Source organism: Strix aluco, chromosome 17 (assembly GCF_031877795.1).
Source record: "Strix aluco isolate bStrAlu1 chromosome 17, bStrAlu1.hap1, whole genome shotgun sequence".
Taxonomy (NCBI): Eukaryota; Metazoa; Chordata; class Aves; order Strigiformes; family Strigidae; genus Strix; species Strix aluco.
The window spans coordinates 126,123-146,024 of NC_133947.1; the positions used below are offsets into that span (position 1 = coordinate 126,123).

A 19,902-nucleotide genomic window follows, 5' to 3' on the forward strand; every position below is an offset into this window, starting at 1 on the left:
AACCTTACGCAGTGGACTTTCAAAGCTGTGTCTCTCCTTACTGCAACTGTGATACTAGAAAGTAGTCACTATGAGTTGCATGATTTCTGTCACTTAGCTTTATCTTTTTTGCTGCAAAGTCTGTCCTGACATTTTTGCTTTTTTGGTAAATCACAGTGGCCAAATGAGGCATAAGAAATGTTCAAAAGGAATTTGGGTGGTGTCCATTTTGAGAGCCATTTGACAGATGTTAGTCTTCTCTGGGAATCAAAGGGAGGATAATCTTAAGTCTCAGGGTATTTTAACTTGAGAAGAGTTAGGAATTCTTCACTATAGAAGGAAGCCATCTTTCAGAGTTCAAGTTTAGTAAAGCTTACTTAAACCCTTTATGGGAGGATAGGTATGGGTCAAAAGCTGGGTTCCAGGAACAAGTGAGCTAGGTGTAGCCCAGTGAGTGACTTGGTTTATAGCCAATAATTGTACAACAGTAAGTCAGCCTCTGACTGAAAATGACCTGCATAGATGAAGTGAATGGAAAGTCAAGCTACTGCTCTATTGCACTTTGGACTGCTGGGCCAGGAAGCCAGTAAAATCTTAACAAGTGCCTGGAGGCAGCTCTGTGGCACCACTTCCACCACACAGCACAGGGTACCTGTGACCTGCCACAGGGACTCCTCACTGTCACATGAGCAGCCCAAGCTCATATTGGCTATAAACTCCTTTTGTCCTTGTAGCCTGCAAAATTGCTTTAGGAGGGCACTTGCAGCCACCTAGTTTTCCACTGCCAGTCACACGATGTCAGTACAAGGCCATACTGGACATATAATGAGATGAGCTGCAGTGAGGCTGCACAAGTAGCCCACAGTGGTACCCTCTCTTTTTCTCCTGATGTTCCTCAAGGCTTGCCAGAGCCAAGAGCTTTCATCACATAGACCAAACAGTAGAAGTTCAAGCTCAAGCACAGCCTTGGATTTAGAATGTGGATATACACTTAAAGACTTCTTTTTACATCTCTTGCACACATGAAAACAACCAGACTATGTTAAAGTCAAGTGAATTGCACTAGCAGGAGTGAGAGAAGCTTATAAATTGGACCTCTAGGGGAATCAAAAGGAAAGTAACACCCTTCCCTGCAACACTTCACAGCACATGAAGTTAATGGTCTGATTAAATGTGTGCCTACATGGATACAGACTCAGAGAACGTATTCTGCAACATTTTTTGTAGAAGTTATACTGATCTCTGCTTTCTAGTAAAGAGTAGCAACAAGACAAGCATAAGGTGCAATATGGTTACCCTGAGGATATGATAGTGCAATACTTGAACAACAGACAAAATTATTAAGGCTATGAATGAAATAAAAGAGTATGTTTTTCTCTAAAAGTTAGCAAACTGCACTGCAATTTCAAGGCTCTGAAACAAGGGAAAAGGAGGAACAAAATATTTTGAACCATTTTGGATGATGGGTGGGTGGAATTGAGCTAGGAAAAACACCTGCGACAATGTTAAGTCATTAGTCACTTAGGAACCATGACCACTGCATTCCAAAGGGATTACAAAAGCAGCTGCTGATGCTTTGCTGTGGTGAAGGTGCAGACTGGTGGGTGCCCGTTTAGGATGTAGGCCAGTCTATGAGAGGTTCTGGTGGCTTGGTGAACACCGCTGTGGGTGTGTCATACAGAGGTAAAGGAGGTGGTTGCAGCCAAGACAGAAAAAGTGTTCTGAGATTTAATTACTTATGTGAGTAGCAAGGAAGAAGAAAGGAAATAGTCATACTCCAGCAGAAGCAATGTGTAACATCTGAAGCAATCACTCTAAGTACTGAACACCTGAACTCAAGAACTGGTTGATGCGGTTTGTCACTAGGGTTGTGTGTGAAGATCAGGTAACATCAGAGGCTTGTGGCTCTTATGGTTTCCAAGGAATATGAATTAAGGAAAAAAGACCAACTAAAGTAGCTCTGAACAGCAATCAAACCCATTTGAAGTGATTCCTGGAACAAGTTTTGACAGCCTGAACATCCCGGAAACTTCCAGGAGGAGGAAGGACCTCTGAATTATAATGTAAGTGGAGATACACCATACCAGATATACTGCTGCCAAGTGTGAAAATCTTAGTGTTTTTCTGTCAGGATAGGGCTGGCATGAATGTCATATAAGCAGGTCCTCTTTTAGTCTTTGTGGTATCAAAACAAAGTTTCTCAAAAAGGTGCAAGCAGCCAATTTTTTGGTAAAATCAACCTTAGAAACAGCTGTTGGAGCTTAATTTCTACTTCTTTTTTAGGTTTTTTTTTTTCCCTTTGTAACTTAAAATTCAGACTAATTTATTTTCTAAGTCTTGTCCTTACTAAAACATGATCAGTGGAGCCACCTAATCTTAAACAGATAAATATTCCTCCCCACAACAATGTCACTTCATTATCTGTACACTTTTAAGTGAGGGTACAAATTAAAAAAGAAATATGTTTGCAGTTGTGAAGATAGACAGGCTTAGAGTTTGCACTGATAAAAACTACTCATGGTTAATAGTTTGGGGGTTTCTTCCAAAATAAAACTTTCACTGAAATAGTAGTATGAAGCTGGCTAATATAACAGGTAAACAGACGTTTGTTTCTGGTGGGACTTTATCATCTCACATAAGTCAGGGAGAGTTGGAGATAATTTGAGACCCAAAAAAACCCTCTAAAACCAACTCACAGCTGTTGAACAACACCAGAAGTGATATTAACCAATCTGGAAGTTAAGTAATCAGGAAGTGCTCCTTTTTCCTTCATATGGCTTTTATGTCCCACCACACTCCCTGTTTCCTCATCCTTAAAGATAACTTATTCATGGCACACCTATTATCCTTTGTAGGAAGTTCCTTGTCTTGGGATTCAGGAGAACGCATTTCCTCTGAGTAAATAATTCTGGTATCTTGTCCCATAATTACACCCACGCTGAGTAGGAACATTGGCATTAGACATACATATATTATAGGAACCAGTTAATTCATCTGACAAGTCTACAGGTATTAATAACAACTGCTAAGTACCTCTCCCTTCTCTCAAATTTCAGCTGACAGCACGAAAAGATTGCTGGGTTTTTTCTTTTTATGATTAATGTGACTTGGACATCCTTGAAGAACAAAGTAGAAGTTGTATGCAATTCTCATAAGCTGAGGGAATGGCAGGTGAGTTCTGCGTGTCATTTGCTTCCCTTCAGCAGGTACTTTATTCAGGACTGTTTCCTTAAGATACATGCCCTGTAGGCATCTGCTTAGATTTCTTATCCAAAGGAAACTTTATATTTTAATTTGTTCTTGCACTTCATTTTCAATGTTTTATTGTTGTTATTATTAAGACCTGTTTGAGAACAATTTTTGAGCTAAGCTGAGGATATTTTGGGGGAAAAAGAAAATAAAATTCCCATTACTTCAAAAGGCACCATGCAGAACTCCATCTAAACCCTTGATTGAAATGCTATTTCAGAGATGTGTTATGTTTTGTATTAACAAAATTAGTGTAATCCATCCTAATGGAGCTGTGAGCATGGAGCCTATAGATGGGAATTCAAAGCTGCATTAAAAACCTACCAAAGGAAAACAGTAATGATAAAATCTCTGCTTTTTAAAGTTTAAAATGAAGATGATTATTGAACTGGGCAATTGCAAAGCCGGGTTCTCTCTTGTTTAATGATGAAACAAACATTTTCAAATCAGTTTTTAAAATGCTGCTTTGCAGGGAAAGCAGCAGCCTACTGCAGTTCACTGTTGTCCCACATAGAGAATCTTTAGCATGGCTTAGCGTGGCTTTTTCAGCCCATCAGTGCTTACTCACATTACTTCTTTGTGGTCTTAGGCTACAAAGAAAAAAATTCTTCTCTCTTGAATTTAATTATGGCACGTTTTTGCACAAGTTAATTTTATTACTTCTTCTTCAAAGATATATAAGTTGTAGTTTAATATGCAGATATATTGTTTCAGATCTGACTTAGTATTTCATTGCTAAGCCATATGGTATGAGATAGACTTGGGAGCTTGGTTGAAGATCCCTACCATAACAGTGCACGCTGCCATAGGCCTCAATCCATCCTTTCCATGCCACTCTTTTTTTTTTTGTTGTTGTTGTTACTATTTTCTTTTGAACTCCCTTTAAAATGGTGGTCATGTGCCCCCATCCTTCCCCTCCCCCCCCCCCCCCCCCCAATCTCATTGCATTTATGATACTACCATTAATAAATATGATTTGGAAGAATCTTCACCAAGGTACTTGCCCTGAGCATTTGCCAAAACCTGCAACACAATGCTCCAGATGTACTCTGTGGAGTCTCATAGGGCAGATACAAAAACAGAGGATGGTACCTCTGTTATAACTGCTCAAGTTTGAGTGTGGCAATAAAACATGAACTATAGAAAAGAATCTTGCAAGGAAGTTCATATGCATACTCACTTGCCAAAAAGGTACTTTAGCATTTAAGGTGGCAAAAGCCACTTTTATGGGTTTTAAACCACAGACCATAACAACAGTATGCATCCAGGAAGGCACTTGATATCAGAGAACTCCAAGCACGCTAAGTCATCAGAATTCCTCTAGGACATGAAGATAGTGCCTGCTGGAACAGGAATCCCAGTGGTCCAGTTGTCACTTTGGACAAAGCTAAATTCAGTCAGACTAATTTGTCAAAATGTCCAACTTATGTCTTCAGATGCCTCTTCTTCATTCACATAAGACAGATGATCTCCCCCTATGCATCTTTCCCTACTCTAGGTCAAATGGCATCAGGATATAAGCAGCAAAAGTAAGGTGTCCTAATAGCCATTTCTGGGATCCTAAAAATATATATGTTGAAAATGTAGAGGGGCTACAGGCCCCTTTATTTGGTGCTGACAATGAAATGACATTGATTTGCCCCTGTAAAAGTTTTTCTAAGTCCAGTGATAAAACAGCATCCAGCACTGTATATGAAGTATATAAGTCCTCGGTGTATGACAGCCCTGTAACAAAACTCAAGCAAAAGCTTCTATTATTGACCACTAGACTTAATTTAATGGAGTGTCTGCTTTTTAGTTGTCCTTCCTCCAGTAAAAGATAACTGCTCTTAGCAACCTCATCATGCCACTTCCCAGCAAATGACTACTTTCCATGCCAGCTGCTTCTTCATGTCTTTTCTTTTGTTTTACAGATCTGACACCAACACATATCAGCTGGCAGCCATCAGCCAATGCAGGCACACACCATACTGACAGATATGCCAACACAGAGTTGACTGTGAGGCGAGGACAAGCCTTCACTATCACCCTGTACTTCAACAGACCAAAGCAGACTGGGGAGAGCCTAGCATTTGTCACTGAAATAGGTAACTCTCTCTTAGCTTAATTCATGTTCTCACAGAACTAATCTTTACCCCTTGTAGTTCTCCTCCCCTTATTCTATTTAGAGATGCAATTTCTCTTTGTGTATTTTTAATGTTCCCTGCTGCCCACCCCCACCCCACCACCTCCCCCAAGTGTGAGGTTAATATTGAAACCACACTCTGGAATGAAAACAAATTACCCCTTCTTTCTGACAGGACCAACCCCCTCAGAATCTCATCGTACAAAGGCTGTATTTAACCTCTCTGAGGTGGGGGCAAGTGGCTGGAGTGCTGCCCAAGGACCCAGCGAGTCCAACTATATGAACTTTACAATATCCAGTCCAGCCAATGCTGTCATTGGACGATACAATCTCACCCTCCAGGTAACCTCAGGGAACAAGATCTTCTCCAGATTCCTGGGGCAATTTGTGTTACTCTTCAACCCTTGGTGCCCAGGTAGGTACCAATGTCTTTGTTCTCGAACCTAACTGACCTATTTGATTTCATATCTGCACAGTGAGCTTGCTCTCTCTTGGGGTTGCCAGCAGCAGCAATCTCAGCTATCTGTTCAGAGATCTGGTTTTACTACATTAAAAAGCTGCACACGCCCCTACCTTTTATCCTAATGAAATGTGCTATATGTGATGATACCATAGACTCTTTCTTCAGGACTGAGCAGATAACTTTCTGTAGATGAGGGCTGACACACTTTCATAAATGCACGTACTTCTCAGAACTCAAAGAAAACATACAGTAACATCCTTGACTTGCACCTAAATCAAAACGAGACTGCTCTTGTAGATGTTAACTGCAAAGACAATAGTTCAACTAACTATAAAAACTGACAGAGGGCTAGTGTGAAGACAACTGGCATTTCCCATGTCTTTCATCATGGGTTGAAAAGGGACATCTCTTGCTGCTCCACTTTTTATTTCTGCAGCCTCAGCATGTTGCAGAAGAAATGCAAACTCCTAAACTCAGATTTTGCAAATATGAGATAGTCTAGAAACCCGGAATAGCCTTAAAATATACCACTCTACAGCTAAGGGGGCTCTGAGCCAGCCAAGTGACTAAATGGCTTATAAAAGAAAAGTAACCACAATCATCCACTATTTTGTTCTGTGACCGTATGTTAAGTCAAGGGCTGCTAACAAATATGTCAAAGGCCAAGATGAAAAAAGCTGCTAATTAGCTCAGCATGTCTTAGAAGACAGAAATAATTACAGAAGTATGTTCAGGAAACTCAGGCTGTCTCTGCATAGACAGTCCTGAGGGAAAAGCCTTTCCAGAACCCCCAGAAAGATCACTTGTGGTGTAACTTCCAATGGATGGAAACCACACTGCAAGGACTGAAATATCTGACAGCTACTGAACTGGAACACCAGAGTAGCAGTGGTACTCATGAGACCAGACAAATTGTTCTTAGATCAAAACTGAGAGAAATTAAGCTGCGCCATTCCAGTTTAAAACAAACGATTCTGCAGAAGAGCCCTCCAGTTTTATCAGATGATACAGTGACCACTGCCAAACAAAAGGGAGTGTCCTTAAAGCAGGATGCTGCTGAATAAACTTCTGCAGAGCTTATTCAGCTCCCTGACCCTGACAAACAGGAACAGATGCAGTTTGAGGGTACATTACTGCTATAGTCAGGGTCACAGCACAAAAGAAATAGAAAATTTATTTTCTCAGCAAAGAGTAAGTGGCAGATCTGGTCTGTAGATACGGTTCTACACAGGAGGTTATTCATTAATCTGGAAAAGAGAGGAATTAATTAATAAACTGTAATATCAATAAAGAACTACTTACAACAAAACCAGTCAGGACTAGAGATGAAAGGAAAAGCACTGGGTTGGAGAAAAGCTACTGGTGGACCCTTAAGTATCATCTGAAAAAATACTCTGATCAAACAGTTCATTACTGACGTCAATATGCTGACGTTAAGCAGCATTATCCATACACAGATGGGCTGGGATATTACACAGAAATAACTGGCTGACCTTAGAGGCTGGAGTAGTTGAGAAGGGATAGATATAGTAATACAAAATAAAAACCCATACGTTCAGGGAGAAATAACAATAATTTCAATGGCAGACTTGCCAGCTGGAAATCATGAAGAATGTGAAAGTACTTGTGAATCAAAGAATAAGAACCAAAGTGAAATGGCCCTGAAAAAGGCAAGTGCAATCTTAAACTGTGTAAGAGGAAACAGTTACTGAGATTTAAATATTAATGCCATTGTACAAGATGATGAGATCTCATGTGGAATTTTCTTTTAGTTAATCTTTCCTGAACAGGAATTATGAATTAAAACACGTTCAGTGATGAGTTACTAGGAAAACTGAAGACACAAAAAGCCATTTGGACAAGAGAAAATTTCTAGTTTAGCGAGCCAAAAGCAATTGGTTTCAGAGGTTGTATATCTGAAATAAATACAGAATTCAGACATAGAAAATACTGATCTTACCGTAATGGTAACAAATCAATTAGCTTATTAATTCGCCAATGTATTTTTCAAACCTATGGTTAAAACAAGAGTGATGTTTTAATATTAACAAAGTCTCTTAAGGACTTTTAAAGAGAAATTCTAAGATACTTGCAAGCCAGCCTCTGATAATGATGCATTATGTCCCAATGGACATAATAGGGCCGACGTAGTGCTTAGGGATATGGTGTAGTGTTAGGTTAACGGTTGGACCAGATGATCTTCAAGGACCTTTCCAACCTAGATGATTCTGTGATTCTGTGAATGCTGTTGAAGGAATGTACAGTTAACATCTAGAATAAAGAGTGTTAATCATTAATTAAACGCTTATCTGTAGTTCATCAGTGAACACGTCAGTTGTAAAGCTTTAGGGGATAAAAGAATATACATGTTTGAGAATTTCATGGAATGTATATTTTTCCCTAGATGACTGATACTTGCCACTTGTTTCTGTGGCAAAGATTATATGAAGAAATTACTGGAAGTAGATATCTATATTAGAAAGCATACTTACATATTGATTAAAAACTATCAATAGAAATTTATATCCTGCTTGTTTCTAAGTATGCCAGGATAAACTTTAACTTCAGAATGAGAGGACAAAATATATAATAACTTTGTATTTTTGTATTAAAATGAAGTTAATAAAGGATTAGCTCTATAGTGGTCTTTCTATAACTGACAAAAAGAGGACTATCACAGCTGATTGCGGGTTTTTTTTTTTTTCTCCCTCTGTGCTGAGAGTAACAGAAGAAGGGGTTGTTACTATTTAGTCATACTTGAAGAGATTTGTTGTGGTTTGTTGGGGGTTTTTTTTCCTCCTTTAAACTAATGTTAATTTTGCTCTGAGTTATTGGCAGGAATAGTGTTATTATAAAAAAATAATCTAAGTATACTTATTCAAAGAACTGACTCTAGAACATTATAATTGAGAGTATATAAAACTTTGAAAAAAGACGTTCTTCAAGTGATTATAGAAAGACATTTAGACTGCTCATAATCATAAACTCATAGGGCTAGAAAGATCTTAGGAAGTTATCTAGCCCCATACCATGCTCTAAGGCAGGTTCAGTTTAGCACTTAGGTCATTCCTGACAGATCTTGAATTCCTTCTTAATGATCAGCTCTTAGGGAAGCTCCAGTACCTCCCCTGGCAATTCACTCCAATAAAACACTAGCCTTTACATTAGAATCTTTCCCTATTAACTAACCAAATCTTTTTTGCTTTGATTTCAGCATATAACTTCTCATCCTACATACGATAGACACCAAGAACAGATTTCCTATCCTGCTGCCCCATCCTCTTCACAAGAATTTCTGGAATTGATTACCATGCTTGCCCCATTCCTCACCCTTATTTTTTTCTACCTTAAATAATTCTGAGTTAATTCAGAAGTCATATTTTCTTCATAAGTTCTATTTTCAGGATTGCTGGACATTCTCAGTGCTCCTCTCTTTCCAACTGGTCCACACCTTGAAGTGCAGCATCTGGAACTGCAAACAGTTCACCAGGCCCAAGCTGGCCCAAAAGCTTGGGGAATCAACAATGATGATGATATTTAAAAAAAGTGTGGACAGCCATCACAAAAATAAACTTATGTCATGTGATATGATTTTTAAAATGATTTACACAATCTTTTTATTTGCAGGAAGGGAGGGACGGGAAGTTCCTAGGAAGGTAAAGAAGGTGACTCAAAATAGAAAAGCTGATTTTTATATGTATTTCCTGAAATCCTGAAGCTTTCAGAAAGTAACTTTAAACATTATGAAATTAAACACAGAATAGATATTGCTACCTAAAAAGTGATCAAAACAACCTAAACATCTGTGGGAAGCCAGTGCTTTCATAGCAACTACATACTGTGCCATAGACTAGGGAAAACAATGAGTAACAGTGAAATGAAAGTGAACGCTTCAGCAGGCTATCCTAATAACATTCCTGATAGCAATTTGGATCAGGCAAGTAGAGATCTTCATTTAGGAATCTTAAAACAAAGACGAACGTGACTGGAAAACAGAGGAAAAAAATGTTACCTGTGTGATTCTTTCCAAGTGTCTATTCTATTTCTAACTACCCTAAGAAGGCAGAAAAATCCAGTGAGTTAGCTTGAATTTTTCTCCATCTTCCTCACAAAAATACAATGTACAGATAGGTGACATTTAGGTAATACACAAAGGCTATACTAAAATTCAGGAAAAAAGTTGAAGTAATATAACATGGACTTCCTGCCCCCCACCCCAGGCCATATACAGTATCAGGCATTTTCACTGAACTGTACACATTCATTGAGCTATAACAATGCATTTTCCAAAGAGTAGTTTTCCCATTGCCAAATAGAGATACAAATGTTTTTGAAAGGTTGCTAGTATTCTTAGCTTTAAGTATAAAAGCATGCTCAACTTGGTTGCAGGTGATGATGTCTACATGGCTAATGAAAATGAGAGACAAGAGTATGTTCTAAACGAAAATGGAATCATCTTTGTGGGTAATGCAAAGTACATTGAAGCAAGAGGATGGTACTATGGACAGGTAAGCCATAAGGAATTAATTTGGGCTCTTTCTGCCTCCAATAACATTTTCTCTTATCACTATTTGCCTCTCTGATAGGTATGCCTATTTATATGAAAACTGAACAAACCTGGCTAGCCTTACTTGTGGTTTGCTCAGTGTGTGCCTAAAAGGACTGTGGTATGAGAGACGGCTTAGCACAGCCCTGCAGCTAGGACTGACCTCTACATGTGCTTGAAGCTCATGGTACAAGTGTGGACCTCATCTGTGACCAAAGCATCCACAGTACAAGTGACCATATACTTGTGTGGCTCCAACACACCTGCTATTTTTGTAATGCAGTTACAGTGGGCCAGGACAGACATTGACACAGAATCATAAAATGGTTTGGGTTGGAAGGGACCTTTTAAAGATCATTTAGTCCGACCTCCCTGCAATAAGCAGGGACATCTTCAACTATATCAGGTTGCTCAAAGCCCCATCCAACCTGACCTTGAATGTTTCCAGGGGTATAACTCAAGATAATCTAACAACTGCAGTCAAAATAAACTTTGCCGTTTTAGTTTTACTGCAGTCATCTCTTCTGATGGCAGAAGACATCCTGCCAGATTTTTGCTTTATTTAGTTAGTCCTGTCTTTAGCCAATATTGCAGTGTGAACTGCACACTACTGTCTTTGTGCCTCACTGTCCCTATCACCTTTGGGCTGGAATATCTTAGAAAGGAGGAACTGCAGTAGAATCTTCTCTGTTTGTGAAAATATTTCTTTAAAATGTGTATCTTATCTGATCAGTTCCAAGATCACCTTCTAAACATCTGTCTCACCATGCTCGATCTGAGTCTGTACTATCGTCAGGATCCAGCCATTGATGTATCCCGAAGAGGAGATCCTAAATATGTGGGCCGAGTAATCAGTTCTATGGTAAGAAATGGACAACTTAATCTGAGTTTCACATGCTTAAGCAGCAAGCAGTAGTTATACCACTGAGAGTCAGCCACCTGCACCTTAAGCAATATAATTAACTAGATACACAATTCATTTTGTGCATTCTGTCCACTGGCCTATTTTTAGATCAATGGAAATGATAATGATAATGGAGTTCTCCTGGGAAAGTGGCAAGGAAGTTTCCATTCACATGAGAACCCATCCAGATGGGATGGCAGTGTGGTAATTCTCCAGAAATGGCGTCAGGACAACTACAAGCCTGTTCAGTATGGCCAGTGCTGGGTTTTTGCAGGTGTGATGTGTACAGGTAAGCTTTAAGAAGAGGGCTGTGGTGAAATGGAGGCATTTGTGACCTCTGGTTGTATCAAAACTAGAAAGTAATTAATTCTACAAGAGAAACAGTGCTCTGAAGACTGCAAATGCCAAAGAATCACAAAATATTTAGACACTTAACTTTATTTCTCAGATATTTGTAATATTGAACTAAAGCTGTGTTGCTTTTTTTTTTTCTTTTGTTTTGTTCTGTTTTGGGTTTTTTTTAATGTATTTCAGTTCTGAGGTGCTTGGGGATTCCAACTCGTTTGGTTTCAAATTTTAACTCTGCCCATGATGTGGATAGAAACCTGAGTATTGATAAGTACTATGACAGCTCTGGAAAGAGTCTTAATATCAGCAAGGATTCCACATGGTAAATATAATTTTTTGCATCTCTGATAATTAGAGAGAGTATTTACGAGACTTAAAAACATGAACACTAGTAGTACAAAAGAAACCGAGTGGACAAAATTTAATACAAATATCTAATTAATAAAACTAGGCATCCATTGGGAAACAAAACATACTTCATGGTTTTGAGATAACAGTTACTTCAAACAACCAGCCAGCCCAATTTTTTTGCAGTCCCTAGCCTCAAACAAGTTGCAACTTTCTTTAGAAAGTATGTTTCCATTGACAATATACCACTTCCCAAGGCTCAATTACTGACACCTAACTAGTCTGTTCCCGATAAGTCAGATATGTACCTTCCATGCTCTTAACTGGTTTACTGCTGCTGTAACCTTCTCCCATCACACATCCAAAGCCTGTGCTTCTCAGCTTGGCTTGTCATCCTCTCCAGGTAGATGGGGGCCTCCCCAAGAAGGTCTCCAGCACTCCTTTAGCTAGACCTTCCCTTTGTGGGGGCTGAGAAGACAATCCCAAGACTCTCCAAACTTGGTTGTCGGACACTGTTAGTCCAGTGCTGTAAACAGCAAGTGATCCATGATCATCAGTCAAGCCCCAAAACTTGAGTAGCCAAAGAAACATGATATTCCTTAAATAATACCATTTTATGCTTTAGTTCCCCTCCAGTTTTAAAATCTTTACTCTGCAGCCACTTCACTTTTCAAAAAGTGAACTAACTAGACCCAAGGGTATATCACATAGCTCAAAGTCTCTGTGCTCACCAGGCTTTGCCGAAAGTATCGTCTTTACTTAGCATACTTCCTTTCACTGAGTGTATGCCATTGAAGGATACGGAAAGTCTTTCACCTCTTAACTTACTTAAGTATTAGCCTCTGAACAAAATTCAGCCAACAAATACTCTTTTCTGGGTCCTCCTGTGACCCACATTTTACCAATCTTTTGCACTATCCTTTCCTTTTGGAGTTTGTGGAACTCATCACCACTGGATGCTGTTGAAAACAAAGCTATAAAGAGTTTTTAAACAGGACAAAAGAGTTTCATAGAGAATAAGATGACTGACAACTATTAAACCCAGTGGTCTCAATGTAATGACTAATTCAGAAAGTCCCTAATTCTCTGACTGTGAGAAATCGTAGAGCATATCAGGGGAAGAGTCATTCTATTCATGTGCTGTTCTTACCTGTTTTCTAAACATCTGCTGCTGCACACTATTATAGATGGACTATTGGACTTTATGAGCACTTTATCTGACCCAGTATAGCTATTTTAAGTTTCTATTTAAACGAAGCATTTCCCACATTTGAAGGTTACTGAACCCAATCACCAAGCGTTGCCTGTATCCAAGGCTTAAATCTTTCACTTACAGTTCATGTTGCTACCAAAGAAAGCTGCTGACATCTATATTCTCTCCCTCCCCACCCTGAGGTCTACACCTCAAAAGCAGGCAGTAAATCTATCCCTTGAAAGAGGTAGTGAGTAGCTGTAACTAGACAGCTTGTCACATCTTAGAGCATCTTTAAGAAACAAAGTCCCCTGCTCCTTTCAGGTTGGAAGTTTGTATGACTCTATATTACTATGCTTTCTAGACACTGTTCTTTGTCTCCAGGGATTATCATGTCTGGAATGAAAGCTGGTTCATTCGCCCAGACCTGGGAACATCATACAATGGATGGCAGGTTTTAGATGCGACTCCACAAGAACAAAGCAAAGGTGACAGTATAAGTTCTTAGCATGACTTAACATTCCTGCTCCAAACTGAGCACAACTAATAAGGTTTGACTTTTGTTTTCATGTTTTAGGATTATTTCAGTGTGGCCCTGCATCTGTCATAGCCATCAAAGAAGGTGATGTAGACTTGGATTACGACACCTTATTTGTGTATACAGAGGTGAATGCCGATTGCAACAGATGGATTATATACAACGATGGAACTAAGAAGAGAGTTTATTGTGATACTGAAATAATTGGCAGGTTTATCAGCACGAAAGCTGTGGGCAGCAATTCCCGTGTGGATGTCACCCATAACTACAAATATCCAGAAGGTAAAGGAATTATCACAAATTATCTTCCTGTTATCACAATTATCTCCTCCTGAGTTCCTGGTGCCAGGAAGCTAGGATGGGTAACCTGTTTTGTTTGAGCATCTCTCCTCTTCCTTCCTAAAATATCACTGCCAGTGTTCTCATAATACTTTCTTAATACAATGGGTATTATATTTCTGGTTTTGTGTATTTAGTAGTTTCCTTATTAAGACACAATACAAAATATACTTTAGTCCCTTACACAGAAGTACAAAGCATAATATATACACAAAACAGGGCTATAAAATATGTTTCACTACCCAAGGCAGACAAACCCTCAAGCTGTCATACCAAAAACTCTTAAAACTGAGTCCACCCTGTATCACAAACTACACACAGGTCTGTAGCAGGGGAAGTTGCAGATGAATAAGTACTAGTTTTCCAGCATATCTGGCAGAGGGAGTGAGGCAACAATCAAACCACTAATCCAAAACCTTAAACTCCAGCTAGACATTTATCTCCCATATGACCTCTCAGCAAGTAAGTTCCTTCTTACTGTGTCCATTGCAACTCCCCATCTTTCCTTTTGAAGACCCAATTACATGCCACTCCCAAGAGGAGTGACTGACTCAATCTCTCTTTCTGACTGTATAAATTCACCAAGTTAGGCTCTCCCATGCTCCTGCTCTGACATCCACCCATCAGCTACCCGGCCATTCAGTTGTTATGTCTTTGCACTCCAGGTGGACTCAGCTTCCACCCTATTGGATTCTGGAAACAAAACTACTAGGAAACAGTAAAGGGACCAAGTGCCATTCACCTGTACTTAGGTAAACCAAGCAGCAAAAGTTAAGAACTGTACAGCCATATGTTTTCAGGGATATTTTTATTTTCCCTCAACAACTTGGTACCTATGTTTTTCCATCCTTTTTAAATTTAGGGTTACAGATTTCATATAATAGTTTGTTCCATGTTTGTGGCTCAAAAATCTTAAAAAAAAGGAAGATGTATTTCACTTTTTTTAGTTTGCCATTCAGAATCAATGGCCATATTTCAATACTTCACTCTTCAAGGTTTTAGTGCAACCATATTTAACACACAGGCTGGTTATCATCAGAGTAGCAAAGTAACACTTAATCACACTACTGCATGTTCCGACCAAGGAAAAAGAAATATTGCTTCCTAAACAAATACATCATATTTTACTTTTGTGACTTATTCACCTTATTACAGTATGTTTATTACCTTCCTGTGAAAAACCTGAAGAGAGGCCTAATAAAAATATAGGGAACTTTTAGGTATTGCATATTTCTGGGTGATGCAGAGCTGACACCCTACATCATTCTGAAAGCCTTTACACAGAGGAGGTGCAATGGCAACAAAAGTACGAATTTTACTTGGTTCTCTCCTTCGACCAGGTTCTTCTGAGGAAAGACGAGTTTATAAAAAGGCCTTGGCCAAGATATTTGGATCAAACATCACAGAAGGACACACAGAATCTCCGGATGAAAGATCTTCAGAGACAATTAGAAACCCTGGGATCTCTGGGAAATTCAAGCTGGCTGAACCCCCAGTGTTTGGCAAAGACATTACCCTAATCTTAATTCTCAATAACCTATCTTTTGACCACAAGACCGTGAAGGTGGACATGAGTGCGTCAACCATCCTGTACACAAGGAGAGCAGTGGCAGAGATCCTGAAGGCAACCACTTCTGTGGATCTTGGTTCTAAACAAGGTAACTTTTAATGTCCCTAAGGAGCCAATATAGCCTTCTTAGCCACATGAAGGCAACTGGAAGGAAGAAACATCAGTATCATATCTGTATCAGTCCTGTAGTGCATCCACTTGTTCCATCTCTTCATAGCATTGTTTATGACTACATTTAACAAGATTTTTATTTTTCCTTTGAAAACTTTCACTATTTCAACCAGGAGTTGAAGCTCTCATGAAATGTTTTATAGAAGGCTACATCTATTTTATAGCTCCAGAAGCAATACTATACATGTGTCATGTGCATTTGTACATATATATATGTGCGTGTGTGTCTGGTGATTAATACATGTACAGGAACGCATCTTACTCTTAAGAAATAAAAAAGTCTGATGTATGCTTTCTGGCACTCAACAGGCAACACTTCAATAGAAATTAACTAGGACAAAGGTTATAAGTTACAGTGAAACTCTGTCTCTCTTTTGAAAAGTAAAGGCTATTAAAACTACTACAGAGATCTTTTTCATCCCCAGGGGCTACAAAGATAAACATTTTTTCCATACACAGCAGGACAGTTGTAGGACTACAAATAAGCAGCTGACCAGGTCACTTGAAAAGGATCTCTGTGAAACTTGACTGAAACTTTCTTCTCGACTGAGGTAAACCAAACAGGATACAAGGAGAGAATAGATAAAAATGGTTATACCTCTAATTATAAGAAATACAAAGGGACAGGAATCCAGTGAAATGCAGATGAGCAGATTCCCTCACTTTCAGGCCAAAATCCTCCATTCAAAACTGTAAAGGTCAAATGAGTTAAAGTAGACAAGGATCACCAGAAGAGGGAAATACACCACCAGTCACAAAAGGAAGGAATATAAACAGACTCCAGCTATCTTATCCTTCTGGTCTCCAATAATGTCAAAAACGCTCACAGTAACTCTCTTCAGCATTCTTTGAGAATCTAATGGTTCCTAAATATACATCTGAATTCCAGAGAAACATATCCGGTTAAAGATCCCTTATTCTTATTATGGAAAATATCTGACTACTGACAAAAGGATCCAAGTTACTGCTTTGTGTGAAGTCATGCACATGCATGGGGCAAAACTGCTGGTGGAGAAGACAATCATTTTAGAGGACACAAACATTATCATTAAGGTAAACAATTCCCTCCCTGATGTCCTGGACAGACAGAAAGAACTAAAGAGTCTTTCTGGAGCTCAGACCTTAAGATGAGAATTTGGGGATAAATGCATTAATTTAGGCTGCAATTTCAGATGTTGCTCCAAAATTCTGCCTGCTTAAATTGAGAAAGTAAGCATGCAAGACACCCATTTTGAATCTTTGCCCGAATCTACCCCCTGTTCTTCAGAAGAGCTCCGTTACCTTCTTTCCTTCCTAGTCATATGCCACTGCTTTATGTTCATCAGAACTTGTTTTCGTTTCATCCGTATTCTAGTTATTGGCAAGTGCTTGCGTTGCCTTTATACAACTTTGCCTACTAAATATAGATTTAAACCCTTAATTCTAATCTGCGTTAGGTCTGGTTAATACTGGTTTAACGCTTTAACCATAATCAATGATGTGCCAAAAACCCCACAAAACCACTCTGCAAGCCAGAGATCAGATAGGTTTAATGAGATGTGTCTGGGCTCTATTTCACTGAAATTGGTCACAAAATACTGCATATAGCTTGACAGCACTATTTAGCTAAACCAAATCCAGTTTCAAGCATTAGGAAAGGCATACAAGCTGTCAGTTAAATTTCTCTTCTCCTACCAATATCTCATTCATCCTCAAATACAAGAGATGTTATTTTTTTCCTTTCCCTAACAGGCTTGCCTTTTGCCTGTGCCTTAATGGATGAGATCATCCCCTCCCTGTCCTTATCTCAATTTGTCAGGCCTTTTGCTTTTCTCCTTCCCAGTGCTGGGGGGAGAAGGGGGGAGCGAAAAGCTGCACGGTGCTCAGTTGCCCTCTGAGCTCAAACCATGATATCTGCTTACAGTTTGACTGATGTCTGGCTCCAGAAAAGTGTAAAACAGTGAATGATCAGAAACGTGTCTTTGTCATTTAGATTCCTCGGCGGGTTGTAGTGAACAAAGCTGTTACTCTAGAGATCTCATATGCCAATCCCCTCCCTGAACCGGTGAACCGCTGTGTACTACTAGTGACTTTGATGAATCAACAGGTCAAGATACAGTAAGTGAAAGCTGCAGCATTTACTCAGTGCTTCTAACATGACCATTAGCATGTCTAGTTTCTCAATAAGAAAAAAATCATGGTTGAATTGCTTTTTCATATTTTCTATTTATGAAAATAAAAATGCCACCAGATATATATATTGAAAGATGATGATTTCTCAATCATGTATAATTTTTTTCCGTATAGGAACTTCTTTAACAATTAAAAACTGCTAACATTCTTCTTTCCTGGGAAAGCAAATGGGCACATCAAATTCTTTTGTGTCTCTGATATTTCTTCTACAGTTTGGCTTCATGTTTCTATTTTAATATACAGTACCCTAATACCAGAAAAATAAGTCCGAGCTAAAGCAAACAAACAAGACACTGCCATAGGTCCCCTAATTTCAGCCAAAAAAAAGTGTTTTGTTCTCCTCCTCAAACCCCAAGTAGTTCTCAAAAACCAAGTCTGGGTCTCAAGTAACTGTTGGTGCCCTAGGTATCATACAGTTCTGCTTCTTGGGAATCTCAAGGAAAGACAATGTAAGCCTGAACTAATGGTTGGTGGTTTTTTTTTTTCTCCAGTCTGGCACAACTGGCACCAAGGGAGAGATCAAAAATTTATTTTGAATTCACACCTCGCAGGACTGGGCCCTTACAGCTGCAAGTAGACTTCTCTTGTGACAAATTTTCACATGTTAAGGGATTTGTAACCATTGCAGTAGCACCTGCATAATGTGATGGAATCAATCTCCTATTTCAGCATTAACATGGCAAGACATTCTCCTCTCTAAGGACAGCGATGACAGCAAGAAACTTTCCACAAAAATTGGTGACATCTTACACTGCAATAGAATCAAGTCTCCTGCTTTCACAGCGCTTAATTATTTAGTCTCTAATTGCATTTTTTTTGTCCTCTTGTCTAGAAAAATGAAGCTCCTTCCTTGTAGAAATAGTTCACTGTTTTATCAAATCTCATTGTGTTAAGCCTCCAGTTTTGACTTTTCCATCAGATAACTAATGGTCTCTTTTCAACCACATTCTAATTGTCAGCAACAAATAAAAACTATTCATATAACTGTATTCTTTTGTCATAAATTGTACATTCCATGGAAACATGAGAAATCACAAGATTGAGGAAAGTTCTTTTTCCTTTATTTCACAAGCTTCTCGCCCAAAAAAGTAGAACATTTCTGCCATTTGTTCATTTAATTTCTGTATTTTGTGACACCTATAACTCTGTGAATGGGGAGGAAAAAAGTCTATGAAGGCTGGAAAAAGTAATGTTTGGGGACCGTGACAACAGTATTTCCATAGCTTGTGGGCATAGGCCTGTCACAGAGCGGACAATACATGTACGTATTCAAATCAGTAACCTAATTCCTATCTAGTGTGACAGAGTCCCAAGCACCACGAAGCATGGGGACAGTCTTGCATTAATATGGAAGTCCAGCAACACAAGGTAACTAACACTTTTTGCCCACTAGTGTAAGGTCACTGGAGACAAGGAACACACTTGTCTTCAAACCTTCCCAATGTAACTTGTTCACGGGCAGCCCCTGCTCCACAGTGTTTGCATACAGATGCCTCTTTTGAGGGCTCCCGATCCTAACATTGCTAGGTACCAGGTCTCACCTGAAACACACTTTCAAGTAACCTTAAGAATCCTCTATTACTGCAGGCAACGTAGCCTCTCCAGGGACTGCTACGAGAGGTAACGACTGACAGGGCACAGTAACCACCTGGCTACACTTCAGAAGTAGGGTGTGAGGCAACAATGGCATACAAATAGCTCTGCCAAGCCTGAAGATTTAGATTTGTTACCTAACTTAAAAATGTTTAAAGCAGAATTAATAAGGCCAAAATTCTGAACCATAGACCCATCAGGAGTTTGATATGAACATATTTTGTTTGACAGGTGATCTTTCAGAGTCTGATGCATCCAGACATGATCATAAATTCTTACTGAAAAACTACACAAGAAACCATAACAAAACATTATATTCCTTTTTTAAAAATAAATTTAAGCTGCAGGTAATTACTTAGCCTTTT

At 39.1% G+C, this 19,902-nt stretch overlaps 1 protein-coding gene and 1 long non-coding RNA gene across 7 annotated transcripts in view; one reads left to right on the forward strand and one right to left on the reverse strand.

Moving 5' to 3' along the window:
* Positions 1–19,902, reverse strand: part of LOC141931425 (uncharacterized) — a 77,967-nt gene that overhangs the window by 25,219 nt on the left and 32,846 nt on the right. The gene's annotated exons all lie outside the window — the stretch shown is intronic.
* LOC141931343 (protein-glutamine gamma-glutamyltransferase 6-like) lies at positions 4,262–18,586 on the forward strand. The gene is made up of 14 exons (XM_074843341.1): positions 4,262–4,339; positions 4,727–4,757; positions 5,142–5,315; positions 5,529–5,768; positions 10,206–10,324; positions 11,096–11,224; positions 11,375–11,555; positions 11,801–11,936; positions 13,539–13,642; positions 13,732–13,974; positions 15,372–15,689; positions 16,662–16,825; positions 17,745–17,869; positions 18,436–18,586. The coding sequence occupies exons 1-14, from the start codon at positions 4,262–4,264 to the stop codon at positions 18,584–18,586; spliced, it is 2,193 nt and encodes a 730-aa protein (XP_074699442.1).